At 39.7% G+C, this 16887-nt stretch overlaps 1 protein-coding gene across 1 annotated transcript in view; it reads left to right on the top strand.

The window, feature by feature from the left end:
• fchsd2 (FCH and double SH3 domains 2) overlaps nt 1–16887 on the top strand; it is a 99515-nt gene that overhangs the window by 19393 nt on the left and 63235 nt on the right. Inside the window, exon 3 of the mRNA XM_082182957.1 lies at nt 5012–5057. Coding sequence (XP_082039083.1) covers nt 5012–5057 — 46 coding nt within the window. The remainder of the gene's footprint in view (nt 1–5011; nt 5058–16887) is intronic.

The following is a 16887-nucleotide window of genomic DNA, read 5'->3' as shown; positions in this document are numbered from 1 at the left end:
GTCCTTGTAGTTTGTCATGTGTCCTTGCTGTTCAAGAAGTGAGGAAAAGTTCTGTGGCATGTAGAAGGTTGTTCCAGTGTAGGGGATCTGGCAGACATCAGGCCTGGCTGTGTCTCGCTGTACTGGACCTCAAGGTCACCCTGTGAAGGCTCTCACGAAACCAGTTTCACCCCAGGAGAAGTGTGATGGTGACTTTATTGCAATCCAGTTAGCACCATGTGCATCATGATTTTCATTTTCACAGCCCTCCTCTTGACCACACACTCCTGGGATGTCTATCATTCTGTTCTCTAGTTCTCTATGCTATGAAATGCATTGAAACACTTCATGCATCGAGCATAAAGTAAAGTGCTGTTTTAAAAATATGCACTCGTCCCTCCTTTGTTTCATTTCATCAAAACAGATGACACACATGCAAAATGGCATGCAGTTGATTTAATAGGTATTTTAAAGCATTTTAGAGCATGCATTAGGGCTGGGTGAAAATACAAAAAAATACCACTATCATATCAGTCAATATGGATAATTTTCACGATAAATGTCAAATCTTTATTTCTTTCAAGTTTATAGGCAGATCTTTGCTCCAGAGTGAAAGAAAACCTGACAGTTAATTGTGGTTTTATCATCAGACTTCTCTTTATCGTCAGAACATGACAGATACTTGCCAAACAGGTGAACATTTTGCAAATTCATATTACATGTTTTGTCTCTTAGAAATGCACATTTCACAGAGCTGTGATGCAGATGGAAATTTGCATCAGTATTTGAGTCACGGATCAGATCAGTATTTATGAAAAACAGTAGCAAAAAGACATTTAGTACAATACAAATGCACAAGAATGGCAATAGCTTAATAACAAACAATTCTGTAATTATATTCCATTATTCCTTTACATCCACATTAATAATAATACAATTCTGTATGAATATCCCACATTTCCAGTTTGTTTCCATTGTTGCAGTTTGTGTTACTACAGTAAATCCATGTTAAATGTTTGTGATTTGTGGATTGAAAAGCCTTGTTTTCCGCGAGTTGTGAGAATGTCAGTGCTGGGGTTTTTTGCCTTTAAACTGGTTGAAATCATGAGGCATACGATTTGTTTATATGGGAGAACTCTGCGGCAAACTCAAACGCTTTTCACTGGATCTGACAGCGACGTTTAGTGGTCGCGTGATTGAGACGGACAGCGAGTAAATGCATTTCGCCCTGAGCTCACGCTGCATTGTCTTTTTTGAGCTGTGTGGTGTGGTTCAAATGAGTGGCTCTATTTCGTTACACTTTTGGCACATTTGCCATGTAACAGAAATAGCAGCGCTTATCAGTTAGGCAAATTGGTACTGGTGCCTGTGTGACGGTCTGCCAGAAGTGTTAGCAACATTATTTGCATAGTGCCATTTAAGATTATATCGAAGATTTAGCAAACTTTTGTTATAATTTTAAAGAGGAAAATCATATTGCAATAATTATTGTTATTGTTTTATCGCCCAGCCCTAGCATGCGTAAATTAATGTAAATAAAGTCTTTAATCTTCTTCGAACTCTAATTACTTAAGTTTTCATGCACTTAAGAGATGAAAGATAATTACAAACTGAATCTATTTTTAAAGTAAAAAAAAATAAGGCTTTGCATACTGTATGCACACTTGCTCTATTTCTCTGACAGCTTGTGGGACTTATGAAGACATTTCTGTTGTTTTTTCCAGTGTATTCTGAAAATTTCTAGGAAGCGAAATGTGTCAGTGTGCTGAAAGGATTTTGACACTGGGAGACAGCCCTAGAAATGGTTGACTGCCTGGGCAGTGCATTTGCGAACAAGGGAGCTGATTGAGACACAGCCCATGGCTGTATCCCTATTCACATATATCTGATCAAAATCAGTAAAAATATTTTTCACTGTCGATTGGAAAGTACATACTTGTAAGTACATAGTAAGAGAATTTGGCAGTTTTTGTAGTGTCATAAAAATGCATCTTGCATGAATGCATACTTAAGAAAAGAATACCAGAAATTGTATTTCACTGAGGTACCTTTGGCATATTGTTTAAAATCTGACTTTAAAAGAAATACTTAAAGGCTACACTTTATTGTGTTAATGTGTATATTAATATTAAAGTCCATTCCAAAGGGAGTTATTCTCTATATCATTAATCACTGTTTCTGAACTCCCTGAAACACCTCAATTGTATTCTTGAGGTTTCTTCCGGGAACAAACACGTCAAAATATCCCTAATAATTCCCTCCCATGGCATACGCAAAATAAAGAATGCGAGGCCTGGTTGAGTTGCGTTAGTAGAGTGTGGAAACTCATGGTTTCCCAAACATGCTCAAAGCGGTTGACCAATCACCAAACACACTGGTCCAGCCGACCAATCAGAGCAGAGAAATTGCCCTTTTCAGGAGGAGGGGCTTCATAGAGACAGTTTCTTCTTTACTTTTTTTTTTAAGCATTAAAATCTATTCTAGGAGACTCCAAAAACAAAATTAAGACTTTGGAAAAAGGCATAATCAACATTTCCTCACCCTCAAGTTGTTCCAAACCGGTATGAATTTCTTTCTTCTGCTGAACACAAAAAGAAGATATTTTGAAGAATGTCGGTAACCGAACAGTTGATGGACCCCATTGACTTCCATAGTATTTATATATTTTTTTTCATAGTATGGAACTCAATTGGGGCCGATCAACTGTTCGGTTACCGACATTCTTCAAAATATCTTCTTTTTGTGTTCAGCAGAAGAAAGAAATTCATACCGGTTTGGAACAACTTAAGGGTGAGTAAATGATGACAGAATTTAAACTTTTGGGTGAACAATTTAAATAATGCTGTGATATCAAAATTGGAATTTCCTTGGCATTGATATCGACTATTGACTTTTTGTATAGTGAATTGGGATGTAGTGCAGATGTGCAGCAGATACCGGTGTCTTCAAAGAAGCCTTTACAGCAGCCATGAACTAGGATGAATTGTGTGTTCGCTGGCCAGTAGACCCTCGGAAAGTGAAAAGTGATGAGCAAGCATGTGTGACATACCACACGAAACCTCTTCGCCCATAAACTATGGCGCTATGTAAGCATCTCGCCCTGTTTTGATAGGACGCTGGGTCTGGGCCACAGAGGGGTCCTGTAGTTTGGTTTCCTTTGGAAGTATTTCTGCGGGGAGGGGGAGGTGCGGAAATTCCTGTCTTGCATAAAAGCAATGTCGCCGAGTCCACATACACACACACGCACTAATCCCATAAACACAAACCGGCCCCCATAGGATAAGACCGAACCCGCTGTGACATTCCTCCAGCATTTTCAGGCACGCATGTAATGAGTTTAACTGATTTGAAATTGAAATCATGGGATGGAATGATGGGAAAAGGAATTAGAGTCAGTAGAGCGAGGAAAAACAAAACAGTAACTTGATGTTTTTTTTATCAGCTTGACTCCGACTGTACTCATTTGTAATGCAGTGCAAGGACAATGGAAGTGAAGGGAGATGGATGCATTGGTCAAACCATCATCTGTCTGGATTGCCTCCTTCCCTCTGGCTCGAAAACCAAAGCAGTCATACCAGGAAGAATGTTAAAAACACCATCTCCACAGCCAACTCACAGTCTGATGTGTGAGAATGATGAATAACTCTTGCTGCTCAGAGAGTTTGAGCTTCGAAAATCACAACTGGGATCCTTGTGACCTTACGTTATGATTTAAATTCAGCATGAAACCAACACCGACCCTGTTTACATGCTTTATGCATATTCCTGGTCTGATTGTGAATGTTATTCTAAAAAAATGGTCTAGGGTTTATTTGGAAATAATTTACACTGTTGCTAGTTTCATTAAATTACTAGTAATAATAGATAGCTTGATTGCAAAATAAATTGCAAGTAACACGTTGAATTAAACATGAAATTCCGAAGTAAAAAGACGGAAATAGTCTGTTTTATTTACAGCTTGGAAAAATCATTCTCTCACAGTCTGCATTATTCTAAGAAAAAATGTGTTTTGTTAGCTTGATTCAATCTGTAATAACTTGCAAACCGCTTTATTTTTGCAGGTGATGTCATCTAGGCCCTACATGTAACTTAATGCTAGTTAATATAATAAGCAATAATAGCAAAAGCCAAATTGTGTTTCAGGAGGAGAGTAATCCTCCACAATGTTCTGTGGAATTAAATGAACACCTTCATTAAATATTCAGTTTTTCTTTATGCAAATGAAAGCAATCACCTTTTGCAATAGAGTGCTGCAGTGATGACTTATTTTTGTAGGCCAAACCATAAATTAGTATCACACTGGTTCCTTCTTCAAAAAGTTTTCCTTTTAGGATTACCTTTTGAATTATTACAGAAAATTAACTCTGTTCACGATTCTTACACGTTTTGTTCATTTATGACAATATTCTTCACAAATGAACTCAGTTTTTGTGAATTTTGAAGCCTAAATACAGTCAGCATGTAACTGAACAACACCACGGTCGCATGACTTCGTCACCACTTTAAGCTTCTGACAACTCTTTCAGACTTTATTTAAAAACATTTCCCCTGAAAGCTTGAGTTTGAATAGTTTGCAAGAGCGTGATTACAAACACAACAAGACTATTAAAGAAAACTAGTGAGTAGATGAGTTTACCTGTTCAGCATGATGTTTATAACGTCTCCGACAACCTCGGTAGTTCCATTTAGCCACTCGTTAGCATCCGTTTTTTTAAAGAAAAGTAAAAGCTTTTAAAAAAATCTCAAGACTGCTTTACTGATGTATTTAATTTTGTAGATTAAAACTTGTGTTAGCTTGTTTACCACAGACCTTAGCCTATTTAAATCCTTTTACCAAAAAAAAGTGCTAAAATGCTAACTTTTTGCCTACAAAAATACGTCATCATTGCAGCACTCCATAGACTTCAAATATGTAAGCTATGTATGTATGCATGTATGTATGTATATATGTATGTATGTATGTATATGTATGTAATACTTATTCTGTTCTGTTTGAAGGTCTTTAATTGTCTGTTTTTCTTTTTAATTACAGAACTTACAGCCAGAAAAAGGCCACTCTGGAGAGAGACTACGCGCAGGTGAGACTACGGTCTTTGTGTTCCTTGATGATGATGATGATGATAGTGATGATGTTTGAGGGATTTTGTGCATCTTTTCACCAAAGTTTAGAGTGTTGATTACAGCCTTGTTGCATTTATTGATATCACACTACAGCCATTGCAAACGCTCAGTGCTCTTTTGGGATCCATCAAAACAATAGAAAATCCATCGCCCACCCTGGTTTATTGCTAAAATAGGACCACTGGAAATCTGGTTCATCCAGCATACTATTAAGGCATCTCCAGTGTTTGATAGAACACTCAATAATAGGACTGCACTAATAAGCAAGTGTCTTTTGTTTTTTCAGAGCAGTAAGAATTTGTTAACAGATGATTGATTTCAGCTAATTACTGTGAACCATGGTTGAGTTAAGCAAACACCATGCCAGAAGTCTTGTGTCCTAGTGTTTCAAACTTCTGTCGCCTTTGAATGAAGGAAAGTACACACACAGTTATTGTGCCAAGTAAAGCTTAGCATGAGGTATGATTGTTTTTTTAATGAATGCCTTCTCAAGTCTTCCATTGGTTGTAGAAATGTAACCAATGAGCTTCTGTCTTGTAGTGTGCATTAAGCTATGTTCACACTGGTGTGAGAAAGTTACATAACGCAAAATTTGATCAGAGCAGTCAGACTGAAACGGATTTCCAGAAATGCGATTTTGAATAGGATTTCAAATCACATATGAATGAGCTCAAAATGGATTTGTAAAAAATAGGATCAGATTCCAATCAGATAGCCTTTGCACAAAAATCGTATTTGGACTTGACGGTCTGAATGAGGCTTTTTAGGCTTTAAAATGATTTCTGGCATTTTGTTGGATGCTGAATTGTGATCAATTATCTTGCTGTTTAAAAGTTGGTTTGTTCCACAAACTCCATGATATAGTGGAGGTTTGCACACATGCATCATGTTGAAGCATGACAAAGGTCATAGATTTGTTCACAGATGATAAACCCTTGAAATTATTACAGAGTTCAGCTCTTATTACTAAGTTGTAAGGTCACTTCATATTTCACAAGCGCAGTTTTTACATTTATCATGCATTGTGACATTAGACATGATTCTGGCAGATTTTATAGCCAAGATAATGATTTTGTTTTTTATTGCACCTGTAATATCATAGTGCTTGTCAAAAAGACATGCATTCTGGTCTCTCCTGGCACTGTTTAAAGTGTATTGCACTTAAAGCTGAAGCATTTCCAGAATGTTTTATAGTGTAATGCAATGTCCTTTTTAAGTAAACTAAAATAGAATCTTGAGGAAATGTGTCTGGTCTTGGTTGACCTCTGAATGTCCTGCTTTTTGAAGTATGCTTAGAGTTTGCTTTATCTGTGTGCACAAGTGTTAAACTAGAATTACTTCCAAGATAAAACTAGATAGACAGGAGTCATTTTATGCAGCATTCACAGCATAAAGAAACAGGGATGACGTTTGTCGGATGGCACGCAAATGCTACGTCAAAAGAGGTGAATGGATGCACGCTGATCCTGAGATTATATGCCACAGATTATTAACCGTTGGATTAGGAGCTCATATTTTGTGTGCTCATGCACATGGTCTTGTGTGTATATGTACGGTGGTCCCAAGTAATGTGTGTAAATTATCTTGGCTCTATTTCAGAGTATTTAGTGCACAACAACACTTAATGAGACAGTATTATAGTGCACATGATGTGACAGCTGTATCAACCTGTAAGATTTCGCTTTAATGTTTATACTGCGGTAAATGTATTTGCATGGCCATCAAGTTCCAAATAAAAAGAGAAAATAATCAAATGAGATGATGTACATTACAGTTAGGCTAAGTATTTAATTCACTGTATCATCTTGCACACATTATAATGCTATAAACGCAAATGGCACATGGTCATAATGAAGACGTGCAAACACACGCAACAGATGTATGACACATGGACGAGTATTTGGGCTTTATGACAAACAGTTTGGTAGATTAAGGTTATAATTAAATTGGATCACTTTAAGGGTTTTCTTTATTTCAAAACTGCTTTGTTTTATCAGAAATGCACAAAAACCGCTCATCTGCTTGTGAGTGTTCTAGAAGATAAGGTTCATAGGGACTTGAACTTTGACCCCAAACATTCAGAAAAGTTTGCTTAACTTTCTTTGTGTGACTTGGCACTTTTCATAATGGACTTTCATAACTGAGCTTCTCATATAACATCAGTTTTTTTCTAGTTAATGAGGCAGGTTTTTGTGATGTTGTAAATATTTAACTTGTATTGTATGCCTCAATAGTTTAATCGTTTCTGTTTTACTGAATGACATTTCCCATAAACCACTGGCCTAATGACGAATCCTGGAAAAAAAAAATTCTTCATCGCAATGCGAACAATGTCCAAGCTGTATGATATGCAAAATTGCGGATAAAGCTGCATTTAAAATAGTAGGCTATGCCTAGACTATGTGCATTTTGAAAATAAGCAGCTCTTTTGAGCTAATATTGTGTATGGAAACCTATTACATACTCAATATGGATTTTCTTAACACCAGTAGGGGTATCAATTTACACAAAATCCCATTATTGATCCTCATTTAAATGAACGATCAATTAAATAATCGTTAACCTTAATATTGCAAGATGCGTCTACTGCAGTGGCGTTCAGCCTCTCAAAACACCAGCTTCTTCAAGCTTTTTTTATTTATTTTTTACTCTAAATAATAGGCTAATAGGATTGTATGTGATTTATGATCATTTGATAAAATGATCATAATGAACATGTTAGGAGAAATGTATGTGTAGGACTAATGTCTTGCGCATCTCATCGCAAAGCCTCCATTGCTAATTCCAAAGCGTCATTTTAGAGCAATCAACAGAGGCTTGAGACACAGATCTGCAGACTGATGGAGAGAGAGGGATTGATAGATTGGTTAATGGTTAAGCATGTGTGGATTACCTGAGTCTGTGCAGTTTACAGCAGTGTTCAGCAGCAGCGTATGATATGCAAGCTCTACTTGTAGCAAAGCTGTAAGTTTAACTGCTTCAAAAACCGCAACGTTACAACGTCCATACTGAGAAATGTCATGTAGCTTTTCAGCTGCAAATTTATTTTATTAATGAAGCCACAGGGCAGCGCTGACGTTTCTCTGCGATTGAATGTTTCCATGTGTGTCTCTGTACTGTATGTGTGTGTGCGTTTGTATGGGAAATACATGCGTCCAGAACTTGACATTAACACCCGCCAAATGCGGGTGGATTTCAGCAGTGGCATGTAACGCAGTCACTCCTACTAGCCACTTTGGTGGGTTGAATTTATAAATTTTTCAGTTGTAGTCTTTTAAAAAGGCAAATGAAATAATCAACTAAGTGCAATGAAGTGTTGTCAAAACTATTAATTTTGTAAATTTTTCGATCAGTATCGATACTGAAATTTCTGAAATGCTTCCAATATTAATTTTCCACAGAATAGATACACAACACCAGCTGCGCTTTCTCGCTCTTTCATCTATCCGACAACGAGTTACATACAAACCCGCCTCCACTCACTCACTCACTCGTTTAATTTGATCTGGATGAATATTGTTGGTGTTACAGAGCTTGAATTTCGCTGTGGGATTGTGCGTTTTGTGCATAATTGTACTTATTCCTGCAGATTTTGTGCTCGCACCCAAAGTGTGCACATAAAGCCACATTGGGTTAATTTTCGCTGCTTATTGCACCTAAACAGTCAAAATAGAGACAAAATAATGTCAAAATGCCAGTCTTGGCAAGTATTCTCTTAAACACCGTCCGTTATGTTTTAAATAAACGTAAACAGTTTAGTAAGAAAACGCATGTGTAACATTATAATGGATACATGTGTCAGGTCTTAAAGTGACAGCAGCCTAATAGATATTTCTGCTAAATGGTTCTGATGTTGCCATGGTGATGCTGTCAGTCATATTCTACCAAAACAAACTACAATCTGATGTTTTCCTTAACTGATTAGGGTTTGATAGGCTAATTAATTGCCTTTTTCTTTGAACAGACCAGTTTTCATTTCAAATGACTGAAAGTAAGCTTGAGGTTCAGGATCATGAAGCGTTTCTCAAACCCAGTTCAGTCTTTTATCCTTTATCGCACTTGGCATGCTGGCCTACTCACGGCTCACACATGAACTCGCCGCGCTGTGCAGCTGTCCACACAAATAAACATTGTTTTATTGCCCAGGCCCGCCGAACAGAGGAACACTTGTTTCTTAAAGAAGAGAGGGGAAGAGAGGGGGTGTGGCTTTTGAGCTGGAGTCAGTCTATCCTGTAGAGCTCAGCCAGCACTCGGATTGACTCGTCCACCATCACGACTGTAAGACATTCAGCATCACCGCTGGGAGAGAAATGTCCACACTGTAGACTAGAGAGACAGTGAGGAACCTCTGAGTGTGTGTGTGTGTGTGTGTCTGTGTTAACCTAACATTATATTTTCTTCTACCTGGAATTTTTAACATAAGAAACTCAGGTCAAATTACACATTACAATTCTTGCACAAAGTAAAAGTATAGTTGTTTCAGAGGAAGAGATTTCTTTTTAGAATAATTTGAAATGTCAATTTAGATTTGAGGTTGACCTTAAGAGGATCATATTTGACTTTCTACGTTTTACATAAAGAACTTAAAGCCTATTTTATTTAAAGATGGTTTGCAATGTGACATTTTCATGACAATTAAAATGTTTAACCTAGATTTTCATGTATATTTTTTTGATTTTCCTGATTCCTATCTGGACACAATTATAAAAACGAATAATTAATTAATTACAACAAGCATTACTGTGTGTACAATGTTGAATACTTGTTAAACCTTTGACAAGTAGCCTATGATCGCAGCGGAACATTCAAATTTGCGTATGTGTTGCCGAGAGAGAGCAGTTGTCATGTATACATGATGCAACACATGTCTTTTCAACCACACAGTATCATTATTTCTGTGTAACTGGGATAAAAGTTTATAGTTCGGATATAAACAGCAATATCTACTGAAAGTGAAAGTGAAAGGTGACGGCCAAGTATGGTAACCCATACTTGGAATTTGACCTCTGCATTTAACCCATCCAAGTTAATGCACACACATTAGGAGCAGAGTAGTGAGTAGTTAACACACACACTGCAAACGTGGATACACACACCAAGAGCAGCGGGCAGCCTTTGTGTGGCGCCCGGGGAGCGATTAGGGGTTAGGTGCCTTGCTCAAGGGCACCTCAGTCATTTCCCACCGGTTCTGGAATCGAACCAGCAACCACTAGGCCATGACTGCCCTAATAGTAGTGATCAAACTAGAGTAAATCACCTTTTGAAAGTATCTTGACACTTAAAATAAACATTGAAACAAATTTTCAGTTCATGTGTGTGTGAGGTAAAAGGACATGAGCTGTTGAAGCTCCGCCCTCTTCTTGAAAGGGAGCAGCAGCTCATTTGCATTTAAAGGGACAGACACAAAAACGGTGCGTTTTTGCTCATCCTCAAAAAGTGACAACTTTAACATGCTATATAAAAATATCTGTGGGGTATTTTGAGCTAAAACTTCACACACACACACACACACACACACACACACACACACACTCTGGGGACATCAGAGATTTATTTTACATCTTGTGAAAAGGGCATTATACCACCCCTTTAAAGCACAAGATATCGCAGCGGACAGATTTTTTTATTATGAATATAGGACTGACCTGAAGTAAAATGCCATGTCTACTGTAAATACAGGTACACTCGCTTACTCGATCTCTCACAATAGTATAGCTTCAATGAACAATATCAACGAGATCAAACGTGTTTGGTTGCTAGGCGTGTTGTGTAGTGATGCATAGAACCGTTGGGTGAAGCAGTCATAGCCGTGTTTTATCATGAATAAAACACAGCTATTGACCAATCAGAATCAATGATTGGAACTAACCGTTTAAAAAAAAAAAAGTATAACTACTAATAAATTGGAATGAAGTCATTGTTATTTAATTGTCTTTGAAAAAGTCAGAGTGCAACAAATCCTAATGGTCTTAAAAAAGGCGTAGTATTTTCATTTGCATTTTTCATTTTGCTTAGATAAAGTATCAAATGTTATTCATGATTTAATATAAATTAACATATTGTTATGACTTGACTTCTTGCTTTTTTTTATAGATTTTGTTTTATAGCAGCCTTACGTTTTGTTTTAGCAGGAACCAAACAAAATGTTATTTGTGCTACATTTTCTCTTCAAGTGTACTAAAGGTTGGAGCATTGCTTTGACCTTGTTTGACTCTTTGGGCAGGCAGGGAGAATAAATGGATATTGCTAGATCTTTTTCTACTGAAGCGTATCTGGATAGCGCATAACAGATGGAGAAACTTACTCTCTCTTCACTATTCTCTGTCTTTCTCTCTGTTCTTCGGCTCTAATGAGTTGCCCGTGTGCTGCTGGCTCCTGATGCGGAGAAAAGACAGGATGACAGGATGAAGGGCGAGAGATTGGAAGAGGAGTGAGTGCAGGGGGGGGGGTCGAGAGAGAGAGAGATAGACTTCACTCTGCCTGACATATCGCATGAACTCACAGCGTGCAGCGCAATACATTAGACGTGCCTGACACATGTGCACACACATCTCCAAACACGTGCACATGAGCTCCGTACCTGTCAGATCTACAGCTGGAAAATGTTCTCCTGTAACCTATGATTAGTGGTGTTTAATAAGTCAAACATCACTATTACTTCTCATATTTTGGGTTAGGGGTGTGTTCGGTTCATGTCTAGTTTAGTTTTACTTTGAGTTGTACTGTAAAATTAAATAAATAAAAAATAGTACTTATTTATTTATTTATTTATTTATTTATTTTAAATATTATTTTATAATATTATTTTTTATTTATTTATTTATTTATTTTCCTGATGATGTAATTTTGGCTACACAGATTATTGGGTAATGCTAACAATCGGGTTCCGGAAGTAAAAATTCCTTTTCTCTTTAAGGAAATTGATTAACGATAATTGATAAACCTTTAAAGACAACCTTACTGTGAGATACGAGGTTGTTGATCAATGGTATTTGATTCTATTGAAGTTGTCAGCCCACATTACTTCTTATTCTTAAAATATAAAAGTAACTTTTGTAAATTAGTAGTTTTATTTTTCTCTATAATTTTTAAAGAGTAAGTTCCCCCAAAAATGAAATCACTCATTTTACTCACCCTCGTGTTGTTCCAAACCTGTAAGACTTTCGTTCATCTTCGGAAACACAAATTAAGATATTTTTTAATAAAATCTGAGCCAGTTCTGTCTCTCCATTGATAGCTACGCAACTACTACTTGGATGCTTCAAAAAGTTAATAAAGAGATCGTAAAAGTAATCCATGTGATTTAAATGGTTTAGTCAAATGGTTTAGTCAAAATTTTCAGAAAATACACGATCGCTTTATATGATGAACAGATTAAATTTAGGCTTTTATTCACATATAAACATTGATCAGCGAACATAAACAGAAGCTCAACTGTACTTGCTTGACGTGTGATAACAAACCTCATTGGTTCTTGCGGAAGCGTGCTGCGTAACACACGAGAAAGAACCTCATTGGTTCTCGCACGTCAAGTGAACATGCTTGAGCTTCCATTTAACTAACCCTTTAATTCAATTATGCTGTTCGCAGTGCTTCATGGGAGTTATGTTCGGTTTTCAAATACTTCTGGAACGAGCACCGTATAAAAAGTGAGCGTGCACTGTTGAACTCTATAGCCAAGTTGGTTAGCATTATTTAGTAGCCTAGATGATGGATAATGCTAATGTATAATGATCATTTGTCAATGTTAACCAATAGCCAAATAGTGTTGTCTTCTCTATTTCTCCTTTTCCCCTTTCAGTCTCCCACAGTCTCACAGTTGCATTATTTCCTGGTCCCACCCATACATCTCCAGCCCTTTCCCACAGATTTGGTTGCATTTGCACAACCTGTGCTGCCAATGTAATTAAATGGCTTCATTTGTGAGGACTTCCAGTGGGAGTATGAAATGTGGTCCATTTTTGGCATGTTCAGCGGGAGCAGACCAGGCTTTTGAACCATTGGCATTTATAATATGTAGATCATAAGCCCCCTGTGTGTAGGCAGAACTCGTAGCTAATTGTCAGTCACATGTGAGAGGAAGGTCGCAAAGAACTAAACTTTGAGCATATCTTATCCCACACTGTTTGTAACCACCCTAGCGCAACATGATACCAATCCCAGCTCCACTAGAATGGTGGCAGTGAGCGTTGCATGAACAAACTCAATATTACTTGCTTAGGCACCAACCACAAATCATTGAGGGTTGAAAAAACTTCTTGAGCGGTTTAGGAAGATTATTTGCTTATGCATATGTAAATATTGAGGGTAAATACAGGATTATAGATGTGTCTGCAGGCATCAGATCCCACAGACTTGGTTTGTCCGAGTGTGTGAGACGAGAGTGTGTGTGAATGCACTTGTGTGTTGACCTTTACTCTAAAAACGTAACTATTCATACAAATTACTGCAGTTTCCAGCTGAGATGACCACGATAGTGGCTGTAAAACACCTAGTTTTATTCCTTTTCTTGCACATTGATTACAGATGCAGATATTTAAAGACTTATTTTAATGCACAATACTATGACTAGGGTTGGGAATCAAAAATATATTTCAATTCTGGAATTGGGTACTTAAGGTCAGGAATCTGATAGATAATTAATGTTTAATTAACATTTCAATTCCGCTTATCAATTCCTTTGTGCGCACTTTAATGTGCAAGAATGAGAACTCAATTCGGTTCTCGCATGTTGAACAGAAAGCCACCTCTTATATTGTGTGCAAATACTGAATTGAGTTTTTACATCTTAAATACACCCAAAATTATGTAAAAATGTCCTCGTAAACACCGTCAGCTTTGTCTTAAGTGAACGTAAACATCTGAGAAAGAAAGCTCATGTGTATCAGTATATTGGATCCGTTCGTTGCCTTTTAATTTGACAGCAGCATAATAAATCACAGCATAAAAATGTTAATCAAACAACAAAAGACAAAGAGACTATGCTGTTATATTTTTTTATTTCAATTTCTGTACCTGAATACTGGACCTTCCTGAAAAAACTTAAAACACTCTTTACTTTGTTTGTATCTTTGTTGATTTGTATTTATTGGTGCTATTTCTAATGTTTATTTGTTCTTATTTTATTACTGACTGTTTACTTATCTTTAATAATGTTTGAAATTTATATTTGTTAGTCTAGTGGTTCTCTTACGAGAGGTCTCTCGTACTGCGTAAGATATCTTACGCTAGGGGAAAATCCTTTTCCGCGAGATATTGAAGCCAAAAATTATCCTTAATTTTGTAATAATGCAAAACGCGTTGCAGCAGCAATGCAGACATAGGCGAGACAGCTCGCGCGCCTATTGGCTGCTCTGCGGCAACTGCAGCAGCCTATCGAGCGAGGCCTGGCGTGACGTCAGACCCAATCAGGGCACTTCGCGCCCGCTGCGTCACGTCCCGCCGAAATGGGCGTGGTCTAGGCCTATAAATATCGCTCGCAGGCAGCTATTATCTGATTTTTCATCCTTCAAGCGAAGCACACGCATCGCTGGAGCTGGATTAGAAGCTGCGCCGTCGAGAGAGAGCACCTTCAGCGGGACGAGTCACTGAAGTCGCTGGCCGCGCCGCCTTCCTTGCCTTCCTGCTGCGCTTTCCGGCATTATATCCTTTCTCTGCTACTGTGTTTATGTATGTGTGTGTGCTCGCCGCCGCGACACACACTCCCATTGCACTAAAAGAGCTGGGCGTCTTTTTCAAGACGCCCCTTTTCCTGATCACGCAGCTCTCGCACTCGCTGACGGCGACTGCCCTCACTGCGAGTTAGGTACTGCCTATGGTGACTCTGAGGACTCACCTGGCATCCTTCTCCGAGACTGCTCCTCCGCCCCCCCCCCCCCCCCAACCCGCAAAGCTTGCCGGTTCGCCCGCTTGCCTTGCCTGCTTGGGGGACGATACCTGTTCTCCCTCTGTTCGAGCCGCGCACACCGCGCCGCTCACAGAGGATGTCAGGAGCGGGCGGTCACGGGGCTAGCTTTCTCTCTCCCTCTGTTCAAGCCGCGCAAACTGCGCCGCTCACAAGGGAGGCTGGAAGCGGACGGTCGGGGTTAGTTTTTCTTTACGTTATAAGAAAGCTACCCTGCCTTCTGCGCCCCATTCATGCGTCACTCACCGGCGAAAGGAGAAAGATGTGTTTTTTAGTCCCTCCGAGGATGGACTGACCTTCAATTTCTCATACATATTCCCAGTTCCCTGATCATGCGACTGGAAATATCAATATTGCAGCAGGCGAGCCTGTTTTAATACAAGCGCGCCTGCAAGCATACGCCGAAGAAAGCATGTGACGCTCTTATATGCTCGTGCATCCGAAAACCTTTGCGTTCCCCCCCTGTGGCTCAGTGGCGGAATCATTGGTTTTTCCCACGAGAGACCGGAGTTCGAATCCCGGTCTAGCGGCAGTTAAAATTATGCCGCCAATGCTTCGCTCTGTCAGTTCCCTGAAAAGCGACTGCAGACGTGCATTTTGCAGCCAACGAGCGCGTTGCACAACCCGCTCGCCTGCACCCAAACACCGTTTCTATGGTTTCCGTGCGTCACTGGCGAAAGGAGAAAAGAGCGTTTTCTGGTCCCCCCGCGGATGGACCGACCTCGTCTTTCTCGTACATTTCTCATTCCCCTCTGAAGTTCGGGCGACTGGAAATGTCTGTATTGCAGTGAGCAAGCCTGTTGTAATACACGCATGCCTGCAAACAAACGCCAGCACGTTGACGCTCTCTTATAATACTCGCGCTAACTGAGTTACAATGTGTCTCCCCCTGTGGCCCAGTGGCAGACTCTCAGGTTTTTGCACGCGAGAGACCCGCGTTCGATCCCCGGGTCTACCGGCAGATAAAATTATGCCGTCAATGCTCGCTCTGTCAGTTCCCTGAAAAGGCGACTGCAGATGTGTATTTTGCAGCCAACGAGCGCGTTGTACAACCCGCTCGCCTGCACCCAAACACCGTTTCTATGGTGTTCCGTGCGTCACTGGCGTAAGGAAAAAAGGGAGTTTTTCTGGTCCCGCTGCGGACGGACCAACCTCCTTTTTCCTATACATTTCCCATTCCCCTCTGGAATTCAGGCGACTGGAAATGTCAATATTGCAGTGAACAAGCCTGTTGTAATGCACGCAGGCCTGCAATAAACGCCAGCATGTTGACGCTCTCTGTTTCTATGGCAACTTCTCGCTCGTTCAGTTCCAGTAAATGTGACTGTTCCAGTGTATCCTGCAGTAAACAAGTCGGTTCTGTCACCCGCTTGCCTGCACACAAACGCCGTTTTTACGGCTACCCAGATAAATCCCATAAGTGTGAATTTTTTCTGGTGTCCCGGCCACGGCCGATGGTGCTTTATGTGTAAGAAGAATGCCCACTGCCCAGTGCCCATCTCTACACACAAGCACAGCCCGTCACACAGGGCTCGCGCACATGAATCGGCTCAGACCGATTGCGCTTCAAACATGGTGAATGTGCCCACTAACACCACGTTATGCATGTCTCACGGTTTCTGTAAAAACGAAACCAACGTGCACTCGCTTCACGCAAGCGAACGATGCTTTCGGTGTGATAAATGTGCCCGCTGTCCCGCGCCCACATCCGCACATAGACATGACAGTTCCCACGGGAACCGCCCAGCCCTCCCCCTCGCGGTTAACCACCGCAGAGGAGTCGAGCGCGGGCAACCGCTGTCATCAGCGCGCCCCATGCCTCAAATGTCACGAGCGACACGCTTGTGTTACAGCACACCGAAGCTTCTCCATCGCTGAGCGAG

This window comes from Leuciscus leuciscus (assembly GCF_965113295.1).
Source record: "Leuciscus leuciscus genome assembly, chromosome: 10".
Taxonomy (NCBI): Eukaryota; Metazoa; Chordata; class Actinopteri; order Cypriniformes; family Leuciscidae; genus Leuciscus; species Leuciscus leuciscus.
The sequence above is the reverse complement of the archived record's forward strand: the minus strand, read 5'-3'. Positions and strand labels throughout refer to the sequence as shown.